Source organism: Thunnus albacares, chromosome 13, assembly GCF_914725855.1.
Source record: "Thunnus albacares chromosome 13, fThuAlb1.1, whole genome shotgun sequence".
In the NCBI taxonomy this organism is placed as follows: domain Eukaryota; kingdom Metazoa; phylum Chordata; class Actinopteri; order Scombriformes; family Scombridae; genus Thunnus; species Thunnus albacares.
The window spans coordinates 19,081,699-19,103,241 of NC_058118.1; the positions used below are offsets into that span (position 1 = coordinate 19,081,699).

General features: G+C 39.8%; 1 protein-coding gene across 1 annotated transcript in view; it reads left to right on the forward strand.

Annotated features, from left to right (window-relative positions):
- The window catches only part of sept8a (septin 8a), a 30,964-nt gene extending 11,987 nt beyond the window's left edge, over positions 1–18,977 (forward strand). Inside the window, exons 4-10 of the mRNA XM_044371031.1 lie at positions 1,204–1,390; positions 7,047–7,208; positions 8,719–8,815; positions 14,310–14,478; positions 14,657–14,789; positions 15,962–16,131; positions 18,462–18,977. Of these exons, the coding sequence (XP_044226966.1) occupies positions 1,204–1,390; positions 7,047–7,208; positions 8,719–8,815; positions 14,310–14,478; positions 14,657–14,789; positions 15,962–16,131; positions 18,462–18,465 (922 nt within the window). The 3' untranslated portion in view covers positions 18,466–18,977. The remainder of the gene's footprint in view (positions 1–1,203; positions 1,391–7,046; positions 7,209–8,718; positions 8,816–14,309; positions 14,479–14,656; positions 14,790–15,961; positions 16,132–18,461) is intronic.
- Positions 18,978–21,543: the final 2,566 nt, after the last annotated feature.

Consider the following 21,543-nt stretch of genomic DNA (forward strand, 5'->3'; position numbering starts at 1 on the left):
TGGTGACACCAGCTGGAACCAATGAGGCACAGGAGGTTTGTGGAGTTCCCAAATACAGCAACATAACATAAGCAGTGCACATGTTTGTTTGGGAACTACAGCAATATCTGTTCAAAACATTTTTTTTTTTTTTGTGGCGTAATTTTGAGGCGAGGCCGGTGGAAATTACGAACTACGCTACGATTGTGAGACTTGTATAATAAACCACAAGCATTCCACTCGAAAAAGGTTAGGCAGCTGTGATGCCGTTAGGTATGTGGCTGGTTTCTAATGGTCTTAACTAAGTAAGTTAATGCTCCAAACAAGCCTGGTGTAAATGTGACCTAAAACATCTTTAGAAGTTTCTCATGACCCACCATAATCAGGCTGGTGGCCGTTTGGGGGTTGAAAGTTGTTAAGAATAGCTTGTGTGTTTTGTTGACTCATAGCCAGTAAATGTGTGTTAAAGTGCATTGTAATGGGAAGAAAAATCTATATCGGCCATGAAACACAGTTAATAGCAATGTGTTAATGCCATGTGAGGATATATTACTAATTAATTTATAATGATGCATACTGTTTTTCTTTACAAGGTGAATCTGCTTCAGCATAGACAGTTGTGGTGTCTTAAAAAAATAATCCGTTTTTATCCTTGAGTACTGGTCAGAGTTGTTCTTCACTAGCAATGCAGGTCATACAGGGTGTTGTGGACAAAAAAGCCACAAAATGCAGACTTTGCTTTCGATGAATTCCTGTACATCCAGAATTGTGTTAAATTTGACGTACCTCTCTAGTCTTGTTTCTGTAGCTGCACATCTAAAGCATTTATGAGTAAATACTTAAAAAAAAAAAAGATGTTTTCAACTTGCAAATTCCTAATTTTCACTGATTTACCGGTGATACTGGAGGCTACAAAGGCTAGCACAGCGCTACAGCTGAGAGAGGACAGGATGTTGTGCAGCCACTGTGTTCTGTTTCAACCAAACTCCCATAAGCTGAACACAAATTTCATGCAGCACTAAGCTTGTACAGCTCAAAGCTGAGATCTTGGCATAAAGTCAGATCGCACAGTTATTGAAAACATAACTGTCTCGGTTCATTTCCCCAGTGACAAGTCCATATTTCCTTTTGTATTCATTACCAACGCATGAATAAGAAGACAAACATTTATGCTCTTACCCGCAGATATAAATCCTTACAGTTTCTCTCTCTCTCTCTTCACAGTTACAAGCCCATCGTTGACTACATTGACACCCAGTTTGAGAACTATCTACAGGAAGAGCTGAAGATCAAACGCTCGCTGTTTAATTACCACGACACCAGGATCCACATCTGCCTTTATTTCATCGCCCCGACAGGACACTCACTCAAGTCTCTGGACCTCGTCACTATGAAAAAACTGGACAGCAAGGTACACACAACTGACACACATTCGCACATCAATATTTATGCTGTGATCTTTCCCTTTGGCAAACTGTCTGTGAGTAACTAATCAGTGTTGCTGAAATCCTGCCTCCCTTTCACTGTGACTGGTGTGCATTTCACTGAAATGTGGAGATCCCTGATCTTTTCGCCCAGGGTGTGGACTCTCTGTGTCCTGAAAGAATAAGCTATAAGAAACGAACATGAAAGCTTCCATTTCAACATATAGGATTGCAGGAAAAGTTCACATGGCATTCTTGGGAGCGAACTCATTTGGCTGTTTCTGTGGAAAAAGGATTTAGACTTTCTGCAGCTGAGATTTTGGGGGAGATCTGCTACATATCAGCAGTGTCACACTTAAAAGCCAACATATTTCTTCTATTACAGTGATGTAATAAACAAAAAAAAATGTTAAAAATGCATCCTCATCGTGTTCATCTTACTCATTCTGAGCTCTGGTTTGACATATTTTCAGTTTTCAGGTCAACACACATCAGTCAATAGTCACATTCAGAACCACATTGATTTGTGGCTCTTTTCGTCGCTCTTATGCGAGTATTAGAACACAGATTATTGGATGGTGGATCAGTGTTTTGCCGTACATCCAATGAGCCCAGCTCACTGGAGACGCAATCACTGGCTTGGCCTCAATTAGACAACTGGTGGAAAAAATCTCATCACAACAGCACTTGGAGCGTGAAAGAAGGGGAGGGGGAGTGAGGGTGAGGGTTAGTGAGGAAGGAGAGTCAGAGCCCTGGAGCCCTGTTATATTTGTTAAGCTTTTATTATTTGTATTTTATTTGGTGAGATGTGATCATAGCTTAGGTTTTTATTGAAATTTCGTGTTGGTTGTTGACTTTCTTCAGCCTGCTGAAGGCATTGTGGCTATTACTATGTATGCTAACTACAGATCCTCTTTTGTATAATTCAAAGAAATGAATAAGCATTTATAATAAACCCAGAATTTCTATAGAGCTATTGATATACAGTACCAGTCAGAGGTTTGGACATACTTTCTCATTCAAGGAAATGGTGTGTCCAAACTTTTGACTGGTGCCGTAGATGTTTTCTTTCTGCTTGATAACACACTGGACCAAATTCAACCTGTTGACATTTTGATAAAGTATTTTTGAAAACAGCCCAGTGTGAAAACACATCTAAAGCCATTCAGCGGTTTTTGACTAACTCCAAAACACTATAAGGTTCACAGATCGAGTTTTGTTACATCAGTCAAATTGATTTACAGCTGTATGACCCCTGAGGTTTTGTTTACAGCCTCCCCGGTATTTCAGTCTATAGATATTATCACTGATAACATTGCTGTAGAAATGACTACGTGGCAGATTTAGTCCTGTGTGTGTGTGTGTGTGTGTGTCTGGCGATGCAGTGATAATAAATCCAGAACAAAGCAGATGGTCATCTTGTGACCAGAACCTGCTGGCTTACCTCAGCCAACTATCAATGCGTGGCTGTGCATCTCTGCCAAATGTCTGCTGGTACTATTAAAAACAATGACTGGATTCCTCAGCCAATTGTAGCTCTTAAGGGACAGTTAGTTTTATGAGGGCCTCAGAAAGAATTATTTTGTCCTACTAATTGCAGGTCTCAATGCTGCTCTAAACTAAATAAACACATAAATATTGATTTCATATTTTCACTTAACCCATTACGACCTAAGGCATTGTTTGAAAGCAACTTCCTAAAACCTGTGGTTAAGACGGGCTAAGAGTGCTGAAAAAAAACAAACAAAAAAATGCATCCCATAATGCATTTTGCATTTCCCGTGTGTGTGTTTTACCGAAAAACACGCTTATATTGCATCTGGCTATAAAGGGAGAAGCACGCAAACGTTTCACCCGGTTTTAAAGGGATAAACACACAAATGTTGCATCTGGTCTTAATGTGTTAAGATACAAAGGTAAAGTTTTAAATCATTTGTTTCCCTTTTCAGTCATTTTGAACTCATCCTCATCCCTAGAACACCCAGACTTTGCCCAAGGACCAACTGTTTCTGTGGCCAAAGTTATGATCAATGACAGGAGTCCTTCTGCTGTTTCAAACAAAAGAACAGAGAGAACTTCACACAGAAAGGGCCGAGATCCAAATCCTGGACTTTTTTCTCGCTGTGAGGCGACAGCACTGACCACTGAGCCGCTGTGCTATCTTTACCAGCCAACAGAGTGATCAAAACCTGGCACCCTGCGTTTACCAACTGTCTCCTGATAACATTCAAACCACCACAGCATACACAGCCAATTCTCTGTACCCGCTGCTTTGAAGAAGACATGGTAGCTTACCTGAGCTAAATACAGCATCTTTATCTTTATCAGTATGTGAACCACAGCAAAGCAGTTAACATGAGCTAAATGTGTTTGTTACCTGCCGTACTCGCCTCTAATATGAGTGAAAAAATCTCCCCCTCTGTTCATATGAACCGAACTCTCTTTCTTGTGACTGTCAGGGACATTTTAGTCACTCACACGCCTCTTTCAGTTCCACTGTGCCAAGAAGTGTCAAAGGTATAATAAAACAACAATGTTGGCAGGCACTTTTGTCCAAAATGATTTACAATATGGTGAGCGCAACAATAGATGCAACCACCCTGTTTTAGAGTGAGTGGGTGGCCATGGTGACCACCGCTCTGACATCAGTAGGTCTGTCCCAGAAATCTTTCCGCCATGTGAGCTACAACCACTGTTTTTATGTGAAAGCAAGCCTGTGTTGAATGACCACAGTGTGGATGTGACACTGTTTTTGTTTTACGGGCTTAATGGACTTGTTTATGCAGTGGTCACTTGTTATGTAGAATGTCTGCCTTGCAGGCAATATTTACAGCAGCTACTCTCTTTTTTTTCATTGTTGATTTAATTTACAGGTTATTTCTGAATTAAATGATTTACTGTTTAGTCTGTAAAAAGTGGCAGCTTCAACCGACGCTTGAAAAATTAAGAGCATTCAGTTTATACTGATGTAAAACTGAGAAAATCTGCAAATCTTCACATTTCTTAAGCTGGAACTAGCGGTAAATAAGTGAATATCATAATTGATTAAAATTAATTTCCAAAGACCAATTAATAGACAAATCATTTCAGCACTTAAATAAGTTATAAAAGTGATAATTCTCTTTATGTTCTGTTACCATGAACAAATGTCTTTGCCCTGGGAGACGTTTTAAGGCGGGTTCCAGCTTTATCAGAGCAGAATTAGGGGTCACATTCACATTTTGCTTTTTGTGCTGAGTTATATTCATGTAAAGGAAAGGGGGGGGGGGGGCATTTCTGTGTGTGAATATTAACTTTTATCTGGAAACCAGAGATAAATGAATAGAGCTGCCCTGTCTGCCAGATAGTCCTGTCACAGGAAAAACCAGGGAAGCAGACCAGAAACAGCTTTTCCCCTCAGTGTGTAGATTTTGCTGTCAAGGCTAGACAATGGTGTTTTTCTTGTAAATGGTGTACGCATCAACCCCCCCACCCCACCTACAGAGGGTGGTTGAAGGCCCGGCAGAGTGTGCTGGATAGAGGCAGGAATAGAGATAAGAGTCTGATGGAGGTGTCCTTTGTTTTAAATGATTTTTTTTCTTGAATGGGAGGAAATTATTACAAGTTAGTTATCTTATGTTAGGATGTAGATGATGGATCATTCCTACTGCTAATCTTTAAAATGTGACACGATTTGTTTTGTCAGTCAAAATGTGCGTGGTTTTGTTGTGACTAAGGTGTTAGTATTTTCAAATATTTATCTTTTGGTTTGTTTTTGGACCAGACGAATTGGGTTTAATGTTTAGGATTAAACCAAAATGCCAGAAATAGGCTATTTGAACATCAGCTTATTTATTTTCTGTTTTATTTTTGATGATTCATTGATTATCTTGCATGTGAGTTGTTCTGATGTGGTTTAAGCTACCCATCTGGTGCCCTTACTTGTCCAGAACAAACAACTATTTGGGAATACTCTTTGGCCAGCTGGGAAAACCCGGTTGTGGGAAGTGAACAAATATTACCGTCCCCTCCCGCCTCACTGACCATGTCAAGACAATCAACTCCCATCTGTTCCGTACAAGGCCTTTGTCAGCACTGGGTAGCAATTAGTGAACTCAGTTTGTTAAATAAGGGTTTAACATGATACTGGCTGCCCTGCTGCAAATTAATGATCCAATAAAGTATGATGAGCCTGTAATTTGACTCCTAACAAGTTGTTGCTCTTGCTCAGAGGCACACTATGGAATTGATGGGTAAATCTGTGGGGAATCTTCATCGTCCTCCCGGTTAGTGATGTGGGTAATGCAGCCATACAGAGGAATGCAGAGAAACAGTGTGTTTATCTCTGTGCATCTGCTGCTGATTGGAGATGGAGCCTGGTTTGTTTTCATAATCACTGTTTGTTTTATGTATCTGTCGGGGTTCTGACTGAGCTTTTTATTGCTGCACAGTGTTTACAGCATATGGTCCTGTATGCTTCCTCAGAAGGGATGTGCATCTCCGTCACTGAGGTCAATGTGATACAACATATGACATATGAAGCGACTACCAATGTGACACGATACAATTCACCCTTATTGATTCAACACGGTGCGATTCAACGTGATATGAAAGAATGATGCTATTTGATTTTATTTCATAAGCACACAGCAAATCATAAATTATCTAAAAAAAAAAAAGTGCGATTTTTATTTTACATATTTGTTTCTAGTACTGCAACCCAGTAAGCATCTCATTTATGCTGTTTCTTTTTGCCCTCAAAAAAAACAAACACTTGGACCGTTCACAAACAGGCCTTTTCACAAGTGCTTTGTAGTGTAGTTTTCTCCATCTCCACTTTAAGTGCATATGCGCCGTGACCCAAACGATTACTGTCAAAATAGTCAAATAATCCACTTACTCCAACGTGCGGAACAATAATTCTAGAGCATAAGTTCCACCTGGAACGTTTTGGCGGTGCGCCACTTAGCTGTAGCATGCTAGCACGTTTGATTCCTCTTCTCTAAACTGTTTCTCAATCTAAATATCAAATTATTGGTCACATTTCTAAATAATAAAGGCATAGGGCGTCTACTAATATTTATTTACAAAGATGTTAGAAATGATGCATTGCGAGTTCATCCCGAATTGTATCTTGTGCAAACTTTTTTTAATCAGGGCAGTTGCATGGTGAATGTTTATGCCGGTGCACCAATGCGAACCAGTGAATCTTACCATCTCTATTCCTCAGCCGTATTTAGCGTTGTGCTTTGCTGGGTTTTTGTTTTTAATTAGGTCTTCAGTATGTTAAATTTAGCTTTTTCACATGTGTTTGTTTATGAACCGGTGACGAAGGGAAGTTAATTGCTGTGGTCTGTAATTCACTGAAAACATCTGGTCGATTCTCTGTGCATCTCCTCTTATCATATTGAACTCGACGGGTACGTTTTGTCCTGTCAGCAATGATCATCAGGCGTGAAGTTGTATGTCAGACCAGTCTAAAACAAACCATTACATAAAAATTCCATTTATACACTTTCACTCAAAGCGGCTTTTTATACAGGAATGCAAACATTTCAGCTGTGCGAGCCTGGTGAGGCTCAAACTATAAGAACAATGACGGTACAATGCTCTACACATTTTAAAATAACAACCCTCTTCTCTTTCTCGTCATTCTTTCCTCAGGTCAATATAATTCCCATCATTGCCAAAGCGGACACAATCTCCAAGAGTGAGCTCCATAAGTTCAAAATAAAGATTATGAGTGAGCTGGTGAGCAACGGCGTCCAGATATATCAGTTCCCGACAGACGATGAAGCAGTCAGTGAGATCAACGCCTCCATGAATGTAAGTTATGTTCTCATGCACTCATTAAAAAGAGTTTATCTGTGAGAATGCCTGTCTTTTTTTTTTTTTTACCTCTCCTTATCTTTCAGTTTAATGTAGACTATAACATATGCCCAAACTTGTAGCTTGTGCCTGTGGCGGTTAAGACATGTTGAAAAATAATGCCAGATGTTCTTCCCTTTTTTACACACACAAGGATATTTTTTTTGAAAGTAATAGCTTTTATAGACTTGCAACACTCACAATTTTCAGATTCAAAAAGATATCCGCATGCCTACTGACATAGTAACACTGTTTTAGCACCACATGTGTTACACATCTGGTAATGGCAGCATATGTTGACACCAGTTTATTTGCTTTTCACACAGACATTGAAAAGTAATGTTTCTCTTATCTAGACACTTTCCACAAATCTCTTAAGTGTATACAAGTGAAAAACACAAAAAATATTTGCTTATACTAGCTAACTCTGGGCATGTGCTTGGACATACAGTGTATGTAAGCATTACTCATAGTATAACAAAAAAATTGTGTGACCCTGGTCTCGGTTTGAGTGCACTGATTCTCCATTCATCCATTCTTTCCATAATAAAAAATGAATTTACGAACTTACTGGCAGCGCATGCTTCCCTCCAACTCTCCTTATACTGTATGTTCATTTGCACATTTTCCATTGTCAAAATAAACCTGCTTATTTAGAGGATACTGAAAAGAAACTCCATGCAAGCACAAAGACATTTTCTTCAGAATATTAAGCCTTTTTTAGTTCAGATTTTATAATGGGGATGACGTATAATCATGCCGTGCTCAAACACACACCCACACATGTACAAATGCACAAACAGTAATTAAAACTACATTTGGTTCTCCCAGGCACAGTCCTCGTACAGTATCCCCCATCTATTCCTAGGCGGTTACATCAGCGCCCACACTCACCAGCTCGTTCCTCTGCGCTGCAACCAGCCAGCTGGCTTTAACTCGCCACCTAATTTTTGAGGTTGCATGTCGGGCATGTTTTCCCAATGATGCCTCACTGTGGATTCTAACGAGGCGTAGTAGCTCTGAGAGCAATAAGAAAGTGTGTGTGTGTGTGTGTTTAATCACTTCAACAAAATAGGCCTCTCAGCCTCAACTGAGCCACATGTTGAACTTAAAACAGAGCTCTGGTGCAGCTCGTATGTCAACATGCTCACACTTGGCTCTGGTGTGGTCTGGTTGTGAAAGATAAGAGAGGTGACAGACACAGTGACAAAGGTTTTATTTGAAATTAAACACTTGTTTATCCTTTTTTTTTTGTTGGTTTATTATCTCTATATATAAACATGTGTGTAGTTAGTGAAATATAACTTGTGAAACAGTTGCTGTGCTGTATAATATAAAGGAAAAAACTCTAAGAAAGTGTAATCCAGAAGCCTGCGGGAGCCAGGAATCAGCCTCCACGGTTACATGGCTCCAGTTACACCTGTGACCCCTTGACCTTTCTGACTCTCTGACCTCTGTTCCTGTACAGGCCCATCTGCCTTTTGCTGTGGTTGGGAGTGTGGAAGAGGTCAAAGTGGGCAACAAAACAGTGAGGGCCAGACAGTACCCCTGGGGTGTCGTGCAAGGTGAGAACTATTTACAAGCAAATGAATCGGGGTGTGTGTCTTTGTGTGTGGGGGTGTTTGTGTTTCTCAAAAAAAAACACAACAGTGAGTTACAGGAGGGGTTCAGCTAATGTCCAACTAACAACTAACATTTATCGTAAGTTCATTGGACAACTAAACAAAGGCTTGTGTTTTAGATACACAAAGAGAGGCAGTGCCATTAAAACGAAAAAGTGTCAGTTAATTATTACTCAACCACATCCTGCCAGTCATTACTAACTGCTAAGGATTTTGCTGATCTCTGTTCAGTTACAGTCATGTCTCCTCTTGCCCTGAATAGCTGTAAATTGTAAATCATTTTTGCCCTGTATAAAGGTGATGATGATGGTTAGTTTTTTATATAGACAAGCTTTCAGCTGCCGTTAGGTTGCTAGGTTACAGGTGCAGGTATATAAATAGGTGAATGAGGTGGAGTGACACATGTAGAAATGTGGGAAGGGAGCCTCTCAGTTCACCATAACATAATGTCAGAATTTAAACATATGAGTTATATGAGTTTAGATACACAGTGATTCTGAAGGGATTGTATTGAATTGTGTGTGTGTGTGTGTGTGTGTCTGGCAGTGGTCATGTTTGAGGAAGTTCAGTATTTTTTGCCTAATCTCATTCTGGTCTGGTTCACTCCAGTTCAATTTGTGCAATCATGTGGTGGTTCCACAATATTGTGGTCATCCCCAACTAGTTGGTGGGGAATGGAAGTGACAATAAAACCCTCTGACAGCAAGTCTACACCGTTAGACTAACAACAAAATGTAATGCAGGTAAAAAAAAAAAAAAAAATCATAAAAAAAACATAGGACACACTTCTTGTATTGAGGATGTTTTGGACTTGTAGAGAAAAAGCACGTCACAATCGACAGCTGAGCCAGCAAGGCGTCTTTCAGTTTCCAAGCTGCAAGATGGCAGAGAGTGGCGAGTTTATCCCACAGTTTTTCCAGTTTATTTATACCCTCTCTTTTAATGTGGAGTGACCCCCACAGCTGTGAGCGTGACTTCATGCAGAGTGACACTGCAAAATGAAAGGCGAGCGGGTAGAGATTGTTTTGGGAAATCGCCAGCGTGCGTTTGTGTGCGTGTGCTTGTGACGTGTATGGTGTTACATGTCTTGTCTTTGCGTCCATGTAATGTATGTTTCTTTGTCTTATTGTGTGTCTGCGTGCAATGCTTTGCCCATAGAGATGTCACCTAGTGTGTCGGACATCTCTGTTTCCCACAACTCATCCCTCTGTGCTCGTCAATGAGGGTAAACAGTTTAATTTGATAACTTCACAAAGTGATGTGCTGTGAGGATATTACTGCTCAGTTGGGAATTACGCTGTATACTCTCAGGGAAGCTCTCACTCCCTCACTCCAATCCCTCTCCCTTCCTTCCTTCCTTCCTTCTACACTTCCTTACTCCCTCCCTATCCCTTCTCCCTTCCTTCCCTCCTCCCTTCCTCCCTCCATCTCTCTCCTTTCCTTCCTTCAGTTTACTGCTCTTGTGTCCTCACCATCTCCTCCTTTCCTCTCTCCATTAACCGCTGACCACTCCCATTCTCCAACCCTCAGAGGACGCTCTGTGGTTATTTATAAAGCCTGCTGTTTGTCTCCTGGGTGACGGATTCCTTTGGACCCCATCAGTCACCATGAAGCTATAGTCCAGTCCAGTGAAAGACAGAATAGTACCATCTACAAAAAGTTACACGGGGTTTGCTGTAAGCTCTTTTCTTTTGGGTTTGTCTCATCATTTTGTCATTCCTCAGCAGCAACTAACAACTTGTAGATGTCAGAAGGAAACAGGTCTTGCAGACTGTAAAATGTCAAGAATACAAACGTGTTAAGGGGTAAAGCAACGTGAAGATTCATCCTATCAAATCAAAGTCAAGTCGATTTAGTAAGAAGGAAATTATTGTCATGTTCCATCAATGAGGCTGGAAACAACAATATCCTGTCGGATGATGCAGCTGTGTTTCCATGAGCATCTAGAAGTCCGGACTTAAGGGATGTAACACAAGAGAAACATTTAGCTTTTACTCAAGCGTACGTGCAAACTGATGGCTCACCATTCATGCAACACGCTTTGTCACAGTATCCGAGGACCGAGGCCGAGGAGGACAGAAGTCTCTGTGTTTTACGACACTCGAGCCGACTGAAAGGAGGGTCTGTGTTAATGGAAACAATTTGTAGATGCCAGATGTCATATAGATGGGTTATGGTGACCTCTCAAAGAGCCATGAGAAATTTCCATCGACTTGAAGGAAGACAGAGGAAGGCCTGTCTGCTGACAAAAAGAGTAATTGAGGGGGTTTCTTTGTGTGTGTGTGTGTGTGTTTATCTTCCTTCAGAATCTTGATGCTCTGTTATCTCTGAACTCCAGACATTTGTGACATATAGCAGACCCCTGTTATTTCTTCTCCTCAAGCTACTGTGTGTTTGTTGTTGTATGTGAACATGGATTTTATTTACTCCTTACTTTGCATTTGTCACAATATGGCAAATGTATGCAAAACCACATAACAGTAATTGATGTACAGAGTGATTAACTGAGAATCAGGATTCTGAAATCATCAATATGTCCTCACTAGCTTTATGCTAACACATAATCAAGTTTTTTTAGCACCTCTGCTAGTTTCACTGATATTTCCACATATATTTTCTTAGAAGACAGACATAGCAGTACTTGGCAGTTCTTGAAGAAAGGGAGTTAAATGGATTCTTTTGAAATGAACAGATTTGTGCTCTGAAGGTCTGTACGGACAAAAATGGTGTGATGATTCAAATATTAAAAATCTTATCAGCGAAGGAAGTGTGCAAGTTATACCGAGTGAATCTGAGACACAAATTGTTGAACATGCAGACTTTCCCTAATCTGTGTTTGGCAGTTTAAAAGAAGTTTTTAAAGAATAATTCATTTAAAGTTTGCTAATAACTTACACATGTCAAACATTATTTCTCAAAATATTACAAAAAACATCGAGGCACATGATCTGTCTGGGACATGTGGTTAATTTTTATATTCAGTCAAATGGCCGAGGGGCAGTCTGTCTGCAGAATAGTGTTTTCATAGACTTTCATTTAGCACATTTGTCTATTTTCATTCATTTTTGATAATTGTATATTTATTTGAAGCCATGCCTCTGTTTCCCTTTATTTATATGTCTCTGATCTAACACTGTTGTGTCTCAACGAGTGTATCTGCAGAGCCCTGTGCTCGAATATCTTGAAGGCTCAGTGCTGCAGTCAGTCAGTGTGTTGGACCTCATTCAGCTCTCAGCAGGGAGCTGGTACACAGGCTATTAGATGCCAAATGAACATCCAGTTTCAGTAGCCTGGATGCAGCCTCAGAGAACAGCTCACGTCTTTTTTTTTAACTCATTTTTTTCCCCCCACTAATGATGTGGTTAACCAGCAAATTTGAGTAAAAATAAGAGTGAATGATTCATACAGCTGCATCACCACTGTTATTTCACGCTGTTTTGTGTCCAAAAGTGTTAATGTAGACAAAGGCGACTCAGTGGCTGTTCATTTGCTTTTTAAAACTAAGGAAAATCTTACTTTTGGCTGGTATATTTGGGTTGTTTAGACACTTTGACTGTGTTTTTGTATCATTTTTTTGATGCTACATTGTGCTTCACTGTCACACTGCAGGCTGCTTGCCAAGCACTTCTGAGGAGAGGCTAAATGCCATGCTAATTGGGCTTTTTCAATGTAATTCTTGGCATCTTTACATCCAGAGAGCTCACAGGGTGGTATTTAAACACAACATGCATCCCATTCCCACCTCCACTGCCACCCTGGGGTTTATGGCATATGCTCCACCCCCTGAAAGGTCATGTGCTCTCACTCTGCTCGTGCCCTCAGTTTCTAAACACATATATCCGAGACAACAGAGAAGCTCTTTATAGCATCTTCCTGAGTTTTACTAACAGGTTGATCACATTAGCTTCCTGAAAGGAGGAAAGTTATTTTTCCTTTGATAACACGTCTGTTTTATTGAGTCACTCTTTTCTAGTTTTGCCAAGATCAGTCATACGATGTGTCAAGTTATACACTGAACCACAGCTGCTCCAGTTTGTGCTCCAGGTTTTGACTGCTTTGCAAAAAAAAAAACTGGAACTCTTGTGTGTCCTTTTTAAAAATTGGAGGTGATTTAGCATATCAAATAATTAGCAGTTTTCCAAGTTTCCACATAGAATATGAGGGTATTATCAAGTCTGTAAAATGGAGGGAAAAATAACGTCAAGAAGGAAAAACTTTATTTTCAAAGGGAGGAGTGGTTTTTTTTTTTTTTCCTGAAAAAAGTTCAGAATATGACAGCTGGTAGAAAAGATTCTACTACCACCATTATTGCAATATTATTATGTCACAACCCAGCTCAAGGCCGGACAAATGCGGTGAGACCACACGAGTTGTAACTAAAAATAGATTTATTGTACATAACTAAAAAACTAAACCAAACATGGTGCAAGCCAGATAAGTGAGGGTAAGTGACTGACTGCCATCAGCTTATATTGAAGCCTGTCAGTCCAAGTGAGCTGAATCTCCCTGACGACGCAACTCTGCCCACCAGGTTCCCGCAGGTAGAGGATAAGGAGTCTGTCCAGTGGGGGCCACTTGTTTTATCCAGACTACTTTCTCCAAGACCAGAAATTGATTCACAGTCCGTACTCTGGTTGCTTTTCACATTGACCTCAGTTCTGTCCTCTAAGAAGGCAGAAAAAAAAAACTAAATTTTTATTCACAGAGCAGGCCATATTGTTGCAATGGAGTAAATGAAGTGACCTATGAGTAAAAGCTCCAACAGAATGGAAATGACGCCCAAGGCATAATCCCTCCCTCCCTCCCTCTGCTGTCAGTCTGTCAGGCAGGAAACACTTCCTGCCCTCTCCCCACCATGAATTCATTTAACTGTGAGAATCACTCAGACATGAAACTAAAGGGAAGTTGTTTGAGTCACTCTACTATTTTTACTCAAAAATGTTTTACACGAAAAGCGCAGAATATTAATCCTCAACTTCTGTCTGTTGGAAAAGTATGATAGATTTGGTTTAATTTAATTGCAGAGAATGCCAAATGTGATTTATCCAGTGTGCATACTGCTTCACATTCCTTTAGAGATGTGCTATGATTCCCTGCTTTTGAGAGAGAGAGAGATGGAGAGGGAGGGAGGGTTAACAGGGTGACAGATGGGGTGTTAAAGTAAGTTAGAGACAGTGAAAAAGACAGCCGGAGCGCAGAATGAAAGTGAGAAGCAAAGACTCAGACCTTAAAATAAGACACGACTGCACATTTGTAGCTTTCCTACGTGCTGATTCATTAACCAGTTTTTCCATTTTTAGCTCTGATGTGCTTATTCATTAACCAGTGTTTCAACACCAAAGCAGAATGATGACTTTGAGTTAAAAACGGTGGCTCGTTTTAGAAATAACTTGAAAAGCAACCGCCATCCTAATTCTGGCGTATGTTTTCCCTTCAGTCGAGAACGAGAGCCACTGCGACTTCGTAAAACTCCGAGAGATGCTGATCAGAGTCAACATGGAGGATCTGAGGGAGCAGACCCACGCCCGCCACTACGAGCTGTACCGACGCTGTAAGCTGGAGGAGATGGGCTTCAAAGATACAGATCCCGACAGCCAGCCATTCAGGTAGAGTGGACCTCTAGTTAACACACACACATACAGTGTGTTTCTACACAAAATCCCACACCACACAGATACTCAAGTGTCAACATCAGGGAAAGTGTCTATTGTTTAGAGACAATACCTAATCTAATTCTGTCTATTCTCACACTCTCCTCTGTCCTTTTTCTCCTCTTCTCTCCAGTCTTCAAGAGACATATGAGGCCAAAAGAAAAGAGTTCTTGGGGGACCTGCAGCGTAAAGAGGAAGAAATGCGGCAAATGTTTGTCAACAAAGTAAAAGAGACGGAAGCAGAGCTGAAAGAAAAAGAGAGAGAGGTCAGTGTCTGCAAGTGGAGCGAAGGTTAAAGATACAGTCACAGATATGTCCACATACAGTATGATGACACTGGACAAAAAAAAAAAACAAGCTTGTGCTGTCCCGAGCCTGCAGGTCACGATGTATTGATATACACATGTGGAATGCAGTAATATTGTTTTTATCATTACCGTTCAGTATAAACACAAAAGACATTGCATCTGTGCAGTATCAGTACAAGTAAATGATAATACAAGACAAAATGATGGAGGCGGAGACTTAGAAATGTGTTTAAATAAACATCTTTTCTTTTTAAAGTTTAGTTTTTACCAGTGAGAGTTAGCTTAACTGTTGCTATGGATGCTTTAAGTTTAATATACCTTGTGTAATGACTTGTAGCCATGTGACTACACAAGTGGCTGTGTTAAAACATACTGTATATATAGAACAAGTCATTTTAACAGGTCTGAAAGTCCCCCTCTGCTTAAAAATGTGTTCTGCTTATTGTTACTTCACTCTGATGTTTAACATTCACTGTGCAGAGTTTAGAAGACTGCTCTCGTGTGCTCTGGGTTTAAGATGTGTACAAGGATAATTTTGTGACATCACGACTAGTTTGAAAGCTAATCATGGTCCAATATGCAACTTACGCAACGTCAAACCTCACTGAGAACTGACTTTTTAGGGAAACAGGAGACTTCTTAGATCTCGTGTCCAGCAGTAAGCATATTCATAGATTCTTGATTTTTCAACGTGGGAGAAGGAGTCGATATATATTTAAGACATTTTAATGTGTGGAAAAAACAGACACTCAATTATTATTGAAGGCTGAGTATTTTCATATGTCTGAAAATGTGTCTGTAGGGAGTCTTTAAATGTTAAATATTTACTCTCTTTTTTTATCTCAACCATGCCTGAAGGAAATACCTCTTAAACTTATAAATACTTCACTATATTCACCAGCTAGACGCTAACTTTGTCTGCCGTTTGGAGCCGGGCAGGTAAGTGAACAGTGGGATTATCAAAACAGAGCTGCAGCCCTGAAAACCAAACAAAAAAAATCCAAAACAGACTCTGTAGAGCTGAAGAAAACTGCAGAGTTGGGTGATAATTCTCCACACTGAACATGGTGCTTATTGTTAATATAAAAATATCAATTAGTGCAGCTATAAATGTTTTTTTTTTCTCTCAGCTGCATGACAAGTTCGAGCAGCTGAAGCGGATGCACCAGGAGGAGAAGAGGAAAGTGGAGGAGAAGCGGAGAGATCTAGAGGAGGAGATGAACGCCTTCAACAGGAAGAAGGTGGCAGCCGAGACGCTCTCCTTATCTCAGCCCCTCAAGAAAGACAAGGACAAGAAAAAGTAAGCCAGTCCTCTCTTTCCAACACTTAACTCCTACGCCCTATTCTTCTTTCCATAGCAGGAAGCTGCTTTTTCCAACCCGACCTCTCTTTAACTAAGACTGAATTCACAACAAATCAGACGTTGTTGCGAAAACACCAGTCCTCCCATTTATTTTGATGGGTGTAGTGCATTTAAGGCTGCAGCGAGAAAGTTGAACCCATATCAACTTTTGGAGAAACGCAACTTGATGTTGTTGTGGCCAATCACAGCCAGCGATCAGACTGACAGATATTTCTCTTTGTTTGATAACATTAAAAGTAAAGTTAGACTTTGCTGACGGCTTCAAGAGAGAGACAGATATACATAAATACATAAATACATAGATATACTACATATGATTTATATATATCAATACTAATGTTATGTTAATGTTATTTTGTTTAATAGACTCTTGATGCTTTGGCAATATTATTGTTATGACGTTCATACCAGTAAAGCAAATTTGAGTTTGAACAAATTTGAATTTGAGAGAAAGAGAAGCTAGAGAGTGAATTAAAAGAGCGAATAGTGGAAGTAAGAATGTAAATGAGAAGAATAAAACATTATTTTCTGATTGTTTCATGGCGGCTACAAATAAACATGGCCACACCTCCGCACGACCCTGCGGATGTTCGCCGCAACGCCTGATTTGGTCTGAACGCAGCCTGATCCTGTTGTCTTTCATACTGAGCATTAAATCCTAAAATTATTTCCTTTTGGATATTTGCTTTTTTCCACTTCTCTCACCTTTTGTATATTTGTTCTCTAACCCTGTTGCAAGTCTTCGAGCGGGAAGTTTGCATTTCGCTAAGACCTGTGGCAAAATGTCACATTTATGAGCCTATAATTAAATGTACTGTGCTGTTGTCAACCCATCTCCAATACACAGGCGTTTCAGCTATTATAAAGACCTGGCATGTGTTAAGGAAACTTCCTCCCCTCTTTGTCCTGCCCGAGCTTAACATTTCCTGTCCTTTCACTCTTTCCTTTTGCCTCGCTCTAATTATTCAGGATACTCAGGGAGGAGGCAGTGAACTCACTCACTGAAGCAACCAAAAGCTCTGCTTTTTAAATAGGTGATGCAGAGTACAGCTCGCACAGGGCAAAATGATTTTCAATAGGAGAATGCTGATTATGCCACACAGGTATAACTAGAATACAGGCTTTTCATGTGGTAGCTCATTAACTACAGATCATGCAAATTTCAATTTACCGCAGACCATTTTCCAAGGCAGGTTTCTTTATTTTTTACCTTCCAGACAGTCATTGGTTTCTGCTTATTTCAGCACAGTGTGACAGTTAACTTGTAGACAAATAGCAGGTCCATCATTCAGTTAGCGTGTCTACTTTGTTGTGAAACTTCTGTCTTTATTTCACAGTGAAGTAGTCGACAGCAGGGATTGTCTAAAGAATTCCCTCCTTTAAGGTGCTTCAGAGGCAAAAAATCAGCTGCTTAGCAACAAACTGGTTAATGAACAGAACAACCGGATTCACCTTTTACCACATCTGTGTTTGTTGTTTGTAACAACAGCATACACTGTTTGGCTGAATCTATGTAAACACACCTACCCACATATTTTTGCATACCTTTGGTTTGGGCGAGGCCGTTTAGTTCCCACCAAGGAAAATGTGAATACTACAGCTTGGGATGATATTTTGAACAATGAAGTGCTTCCAACTTTGTGGCAACAATTTAGAGAAAAGCCTTTCTTGTTTCAACATGACAGTTTATCTGTGTACAAAACTACATCCATAAAGAAATAGATTTCCCCTGTTCGCTGTGCAGACTCTTCAAGACTTTTCAGAAAAGCTGTATTGAGAACAACTGAAGTTAATAGCTGCCTGGGAGGTTAGAAATGATCTGAAACTCGCTTTGGAACGAGTCTGCAGTGACGTGAACTGTGCATGACTCGTCCTTAACGTTCACTCTCCGAGGCTTGATATGTGAGGACATCTGGCTCCATCTTGTGGCTGCTCACACACTCTGCCTGTCGGCTGCCGCTGTAGGGATCTGATCTTCCATTTTGTGATTTAGTGAAGGAGATTACACACAAGTCTGACCTTTAGTCACACTTGAGGAAACACGTTGTAAATCACATCACATTCCAGACAATACGTTGTAAATGTCAATGACTGATCACCCACATCATGTTGAAAGTAGTTGTAATGACTCACACTATTGTTTTCTACTCACTAACACCTTTTTTATTAGTCGACTATAGAATTAAGATGTTTGCAATTTATCATTTCCGCAAATAGCTGTTTATTCATTCAATTTCTTTTGTATATTGTTTGTCATTGTTTTTCAGTTAATTTATGGGCGCTGTACACCCCTCCCACACACGACCATGGATTTGTCCTCCATCACCATAGCAACGACAACACCTGTTTATTTTTGTTTCATTTGTTTGTTTGTTTGTTTTTGTTTTGTTCTGACATTCCATCTTGGCATTGTGCACATGGACCAAAGACACTGAGGATGATGATGATGATGAAGCCACAGGGGGAGAAAAGAGTGAAAGATGGTGAGAGATAATGAGGAAAAATGTTCACTTTGCCAACAGTGGCCATCTCATTTATTCAGGATCTTTCATTCTATGTTTGTTTTTTTTTCTTTGGACACTTTTTATATATATATATGCATTATATTTTTTCTGTGTTGTGATTTAAAGATTTTCTGTTGGTTTTTTTTTTTTTTGTGTTTTGTCATCCACTATTCACACAGAAATGACAGGTTCAAACCCAATGATGAACATTCACCTTTGGTACTACAGTGTATCGCACCGTGGGGCAACACAAAAACTGTTTGAAACTGTTCAAAAATTTTTAAAAAATAGGGGTGCGCTTGATTTCAGATATCAGTGAAATGAAACCACTCCTAAAGTTTTTCAAATACTTGAGCAGTTTGAAGTGTTAACTGTTGTCCAGGTGTGTCTGTTAACCTTTTTATAACCAAGAGAAGCCCAAATAATACTTTTAAATAACAATAAAACTGAGTACCTGTATACTGTATATATTACTGCATATACATAGGTACTGACAACCTAAAACCTAGTCTTAAGTCTTAGTAAAAACTTATGCAATATTCTGGTGCTGTTTCATATTAACGCAGTAAATGTATGTGAATATTTTTAGAGCTTACCCAGCCTAATATGCAAAATGTACTAGTTTTTGATTATGATATTATTGTAAGAAGCACATATGACTGTGTACATTGTCCATAAGTGATGTATTGGTAACTTTATTGTAAACCATGAGAGATCGCCTTGTTGTGAGTGTTGTGACAGTGGACACACACGATCATGAAGCCAGTATACACACACACACAAACAGAGGATTCAGGAAAACATAAAAGCCTCAGCTCGCTGTAGAAGAGTTTACACTCAGAGATGGAAAAGAGAGCAGCTGTATTTACTGTCTGTCGTTGGAAATAAATGCAAACCCAGCCCCCAAACCCTCCTGACTTTGATGTGTGTCTCTCTGCTATGATTTGTTTGACGATATTCAACCGAGGGAAGGGAGATGAAAGTGAAACACAGGCAGGTGAAGACACTTATTCACTCACACTCACACACACACACAAAGGCAACACGCAGAGGCTGTCGGCCTCAACCTTAACCCAAACAGCTGTCAGCTTGAGAAGCAGCGTTTCCTCTTTAGTGATCCCGAAGTGAAGAGCTGAGTGATGTTTGCTCAATCTGCACATAATCCTCCCTGCTTTCGCCACCGTGGTGCTAACCTCAGCTGGTTGTGTACGAGACTGCGTGTTTGCCAAAGGTGAACAGGAAGAAGATTGTGTGAAATTTGACTTTCTACACACAGTGTGTCTGAGAGGAAGTGTGTGTGTGTGTGTGCGTGTATAGTGTAAGTTTTTGAACTATAAACTGCAGCTTGTGGCATAACTGCATCTCAACACTCAAAACCACTTCCTCACTGAAGATTTTCCAACAAAAGACTAGCTAATTTTATAATTCTTGCTCATTTATGGTCAATATTATTTGCTAAGATCAAGACATTAGATTAAGCAGTGTAATTTCATATGTGACATGTAAAACAGACATGTGCAGTATAAATTAGTAACACATGTTATATATTTTTATATATAAGACCCTCAAGTTTAGATACTTTTTAAGAGATACTGATTTCTCTTTATGCTTCAGTACGGTTATGTAACCGCTCGGTGACGTGTGAGTCACTGAAAACATAAAGAGGAAGTGACGGTACAGTATTGAGATCTTCTGTTAGTGAAGGTTCTCTGTTTACTGTGAAGGCTCAGCCAACACTATTATTATTCTGTCCACCGCTCGCAGGGCTCTCTGGATCTCACCCAGCAGCACAATCTGTTCACAGCTCTGTTCTCTCTGTCCTTCAGCACACCAACGCACTCTGCTAGCACCGCTGAGTGATAATGGTCATAATGAGTCTGTTCTACGTATAGGAAAACATGATTGAACTCATCTAACAGGCTTGAGGTATAAGGCTGTAGTCAAACAGTGTAAGAGGGTTTATGGTAAATTCAGTTTAAGTGACTAAACTGCACTGTATATAGTCAAGCTCAACTTAATACACTGCTGTCAAGATATTAAATACTGGACATTCTCTCTCTGGTAATTATGGAAGCCCATTTCTGTCTGAAAAGAAAAAAAAGTTATGACAAGGAAGCAAAAAATTTCAACTTGGCCTGATAAAATGTTGTGATGGTAAGTCAAAATTTGGACTAAACCAAAGTGAGATGCTATGATTTTATAGGTTTTTAAATAATCTTTGTATCTGATAATTTACTTTTTCACAACTTTTGACCTTGGAAATCAAAATTCGGAGGTAAAGTTCAAATTAAATTTTGAGTCTCATCACCGTGAGTCTTGTCATCACTGAGGTTGCCAGACAACCAGTTGAGTTACTGCTCCCAGCCACAAAAAAAAAAAAAAAACACACAAATAAGCACAAAACATTGCAGTGTGTCATTTTTACAATTTGATTTCTGTACGGATTAAACAAACAAGATAAAACCTTAATTAGTGAGCTTTAGTGGTGCTCGTAGGCAGATTTTGTGTTAAGACTGTCAGCCAAGCTGCTTCTCTCCGTTTCCAGACAGTCTTTTATGCTCAATCTTACGCAACTCTTGCAAGAAAGTGAGTAAGCTCATCTCTCGAACAATTCCCCTAGCCCAAATCACATCAGTATAAATTTATCTTTATAGGGGAAGCACCTCGCTCAAAGGCACTCTATCTCAATGATAGGAGGGAGAACAAATGTTGTGAACTTCACGTAAGATTAAGATTTCCTCCATCTGGCTGAAGACTAAACCTGACAAACTTCCAGACAAAGAGAGGCTTCTTCATCTTGCTGCTTCCTCTTGAAATGGGAAAAAAACAAATCATTACACTTTAA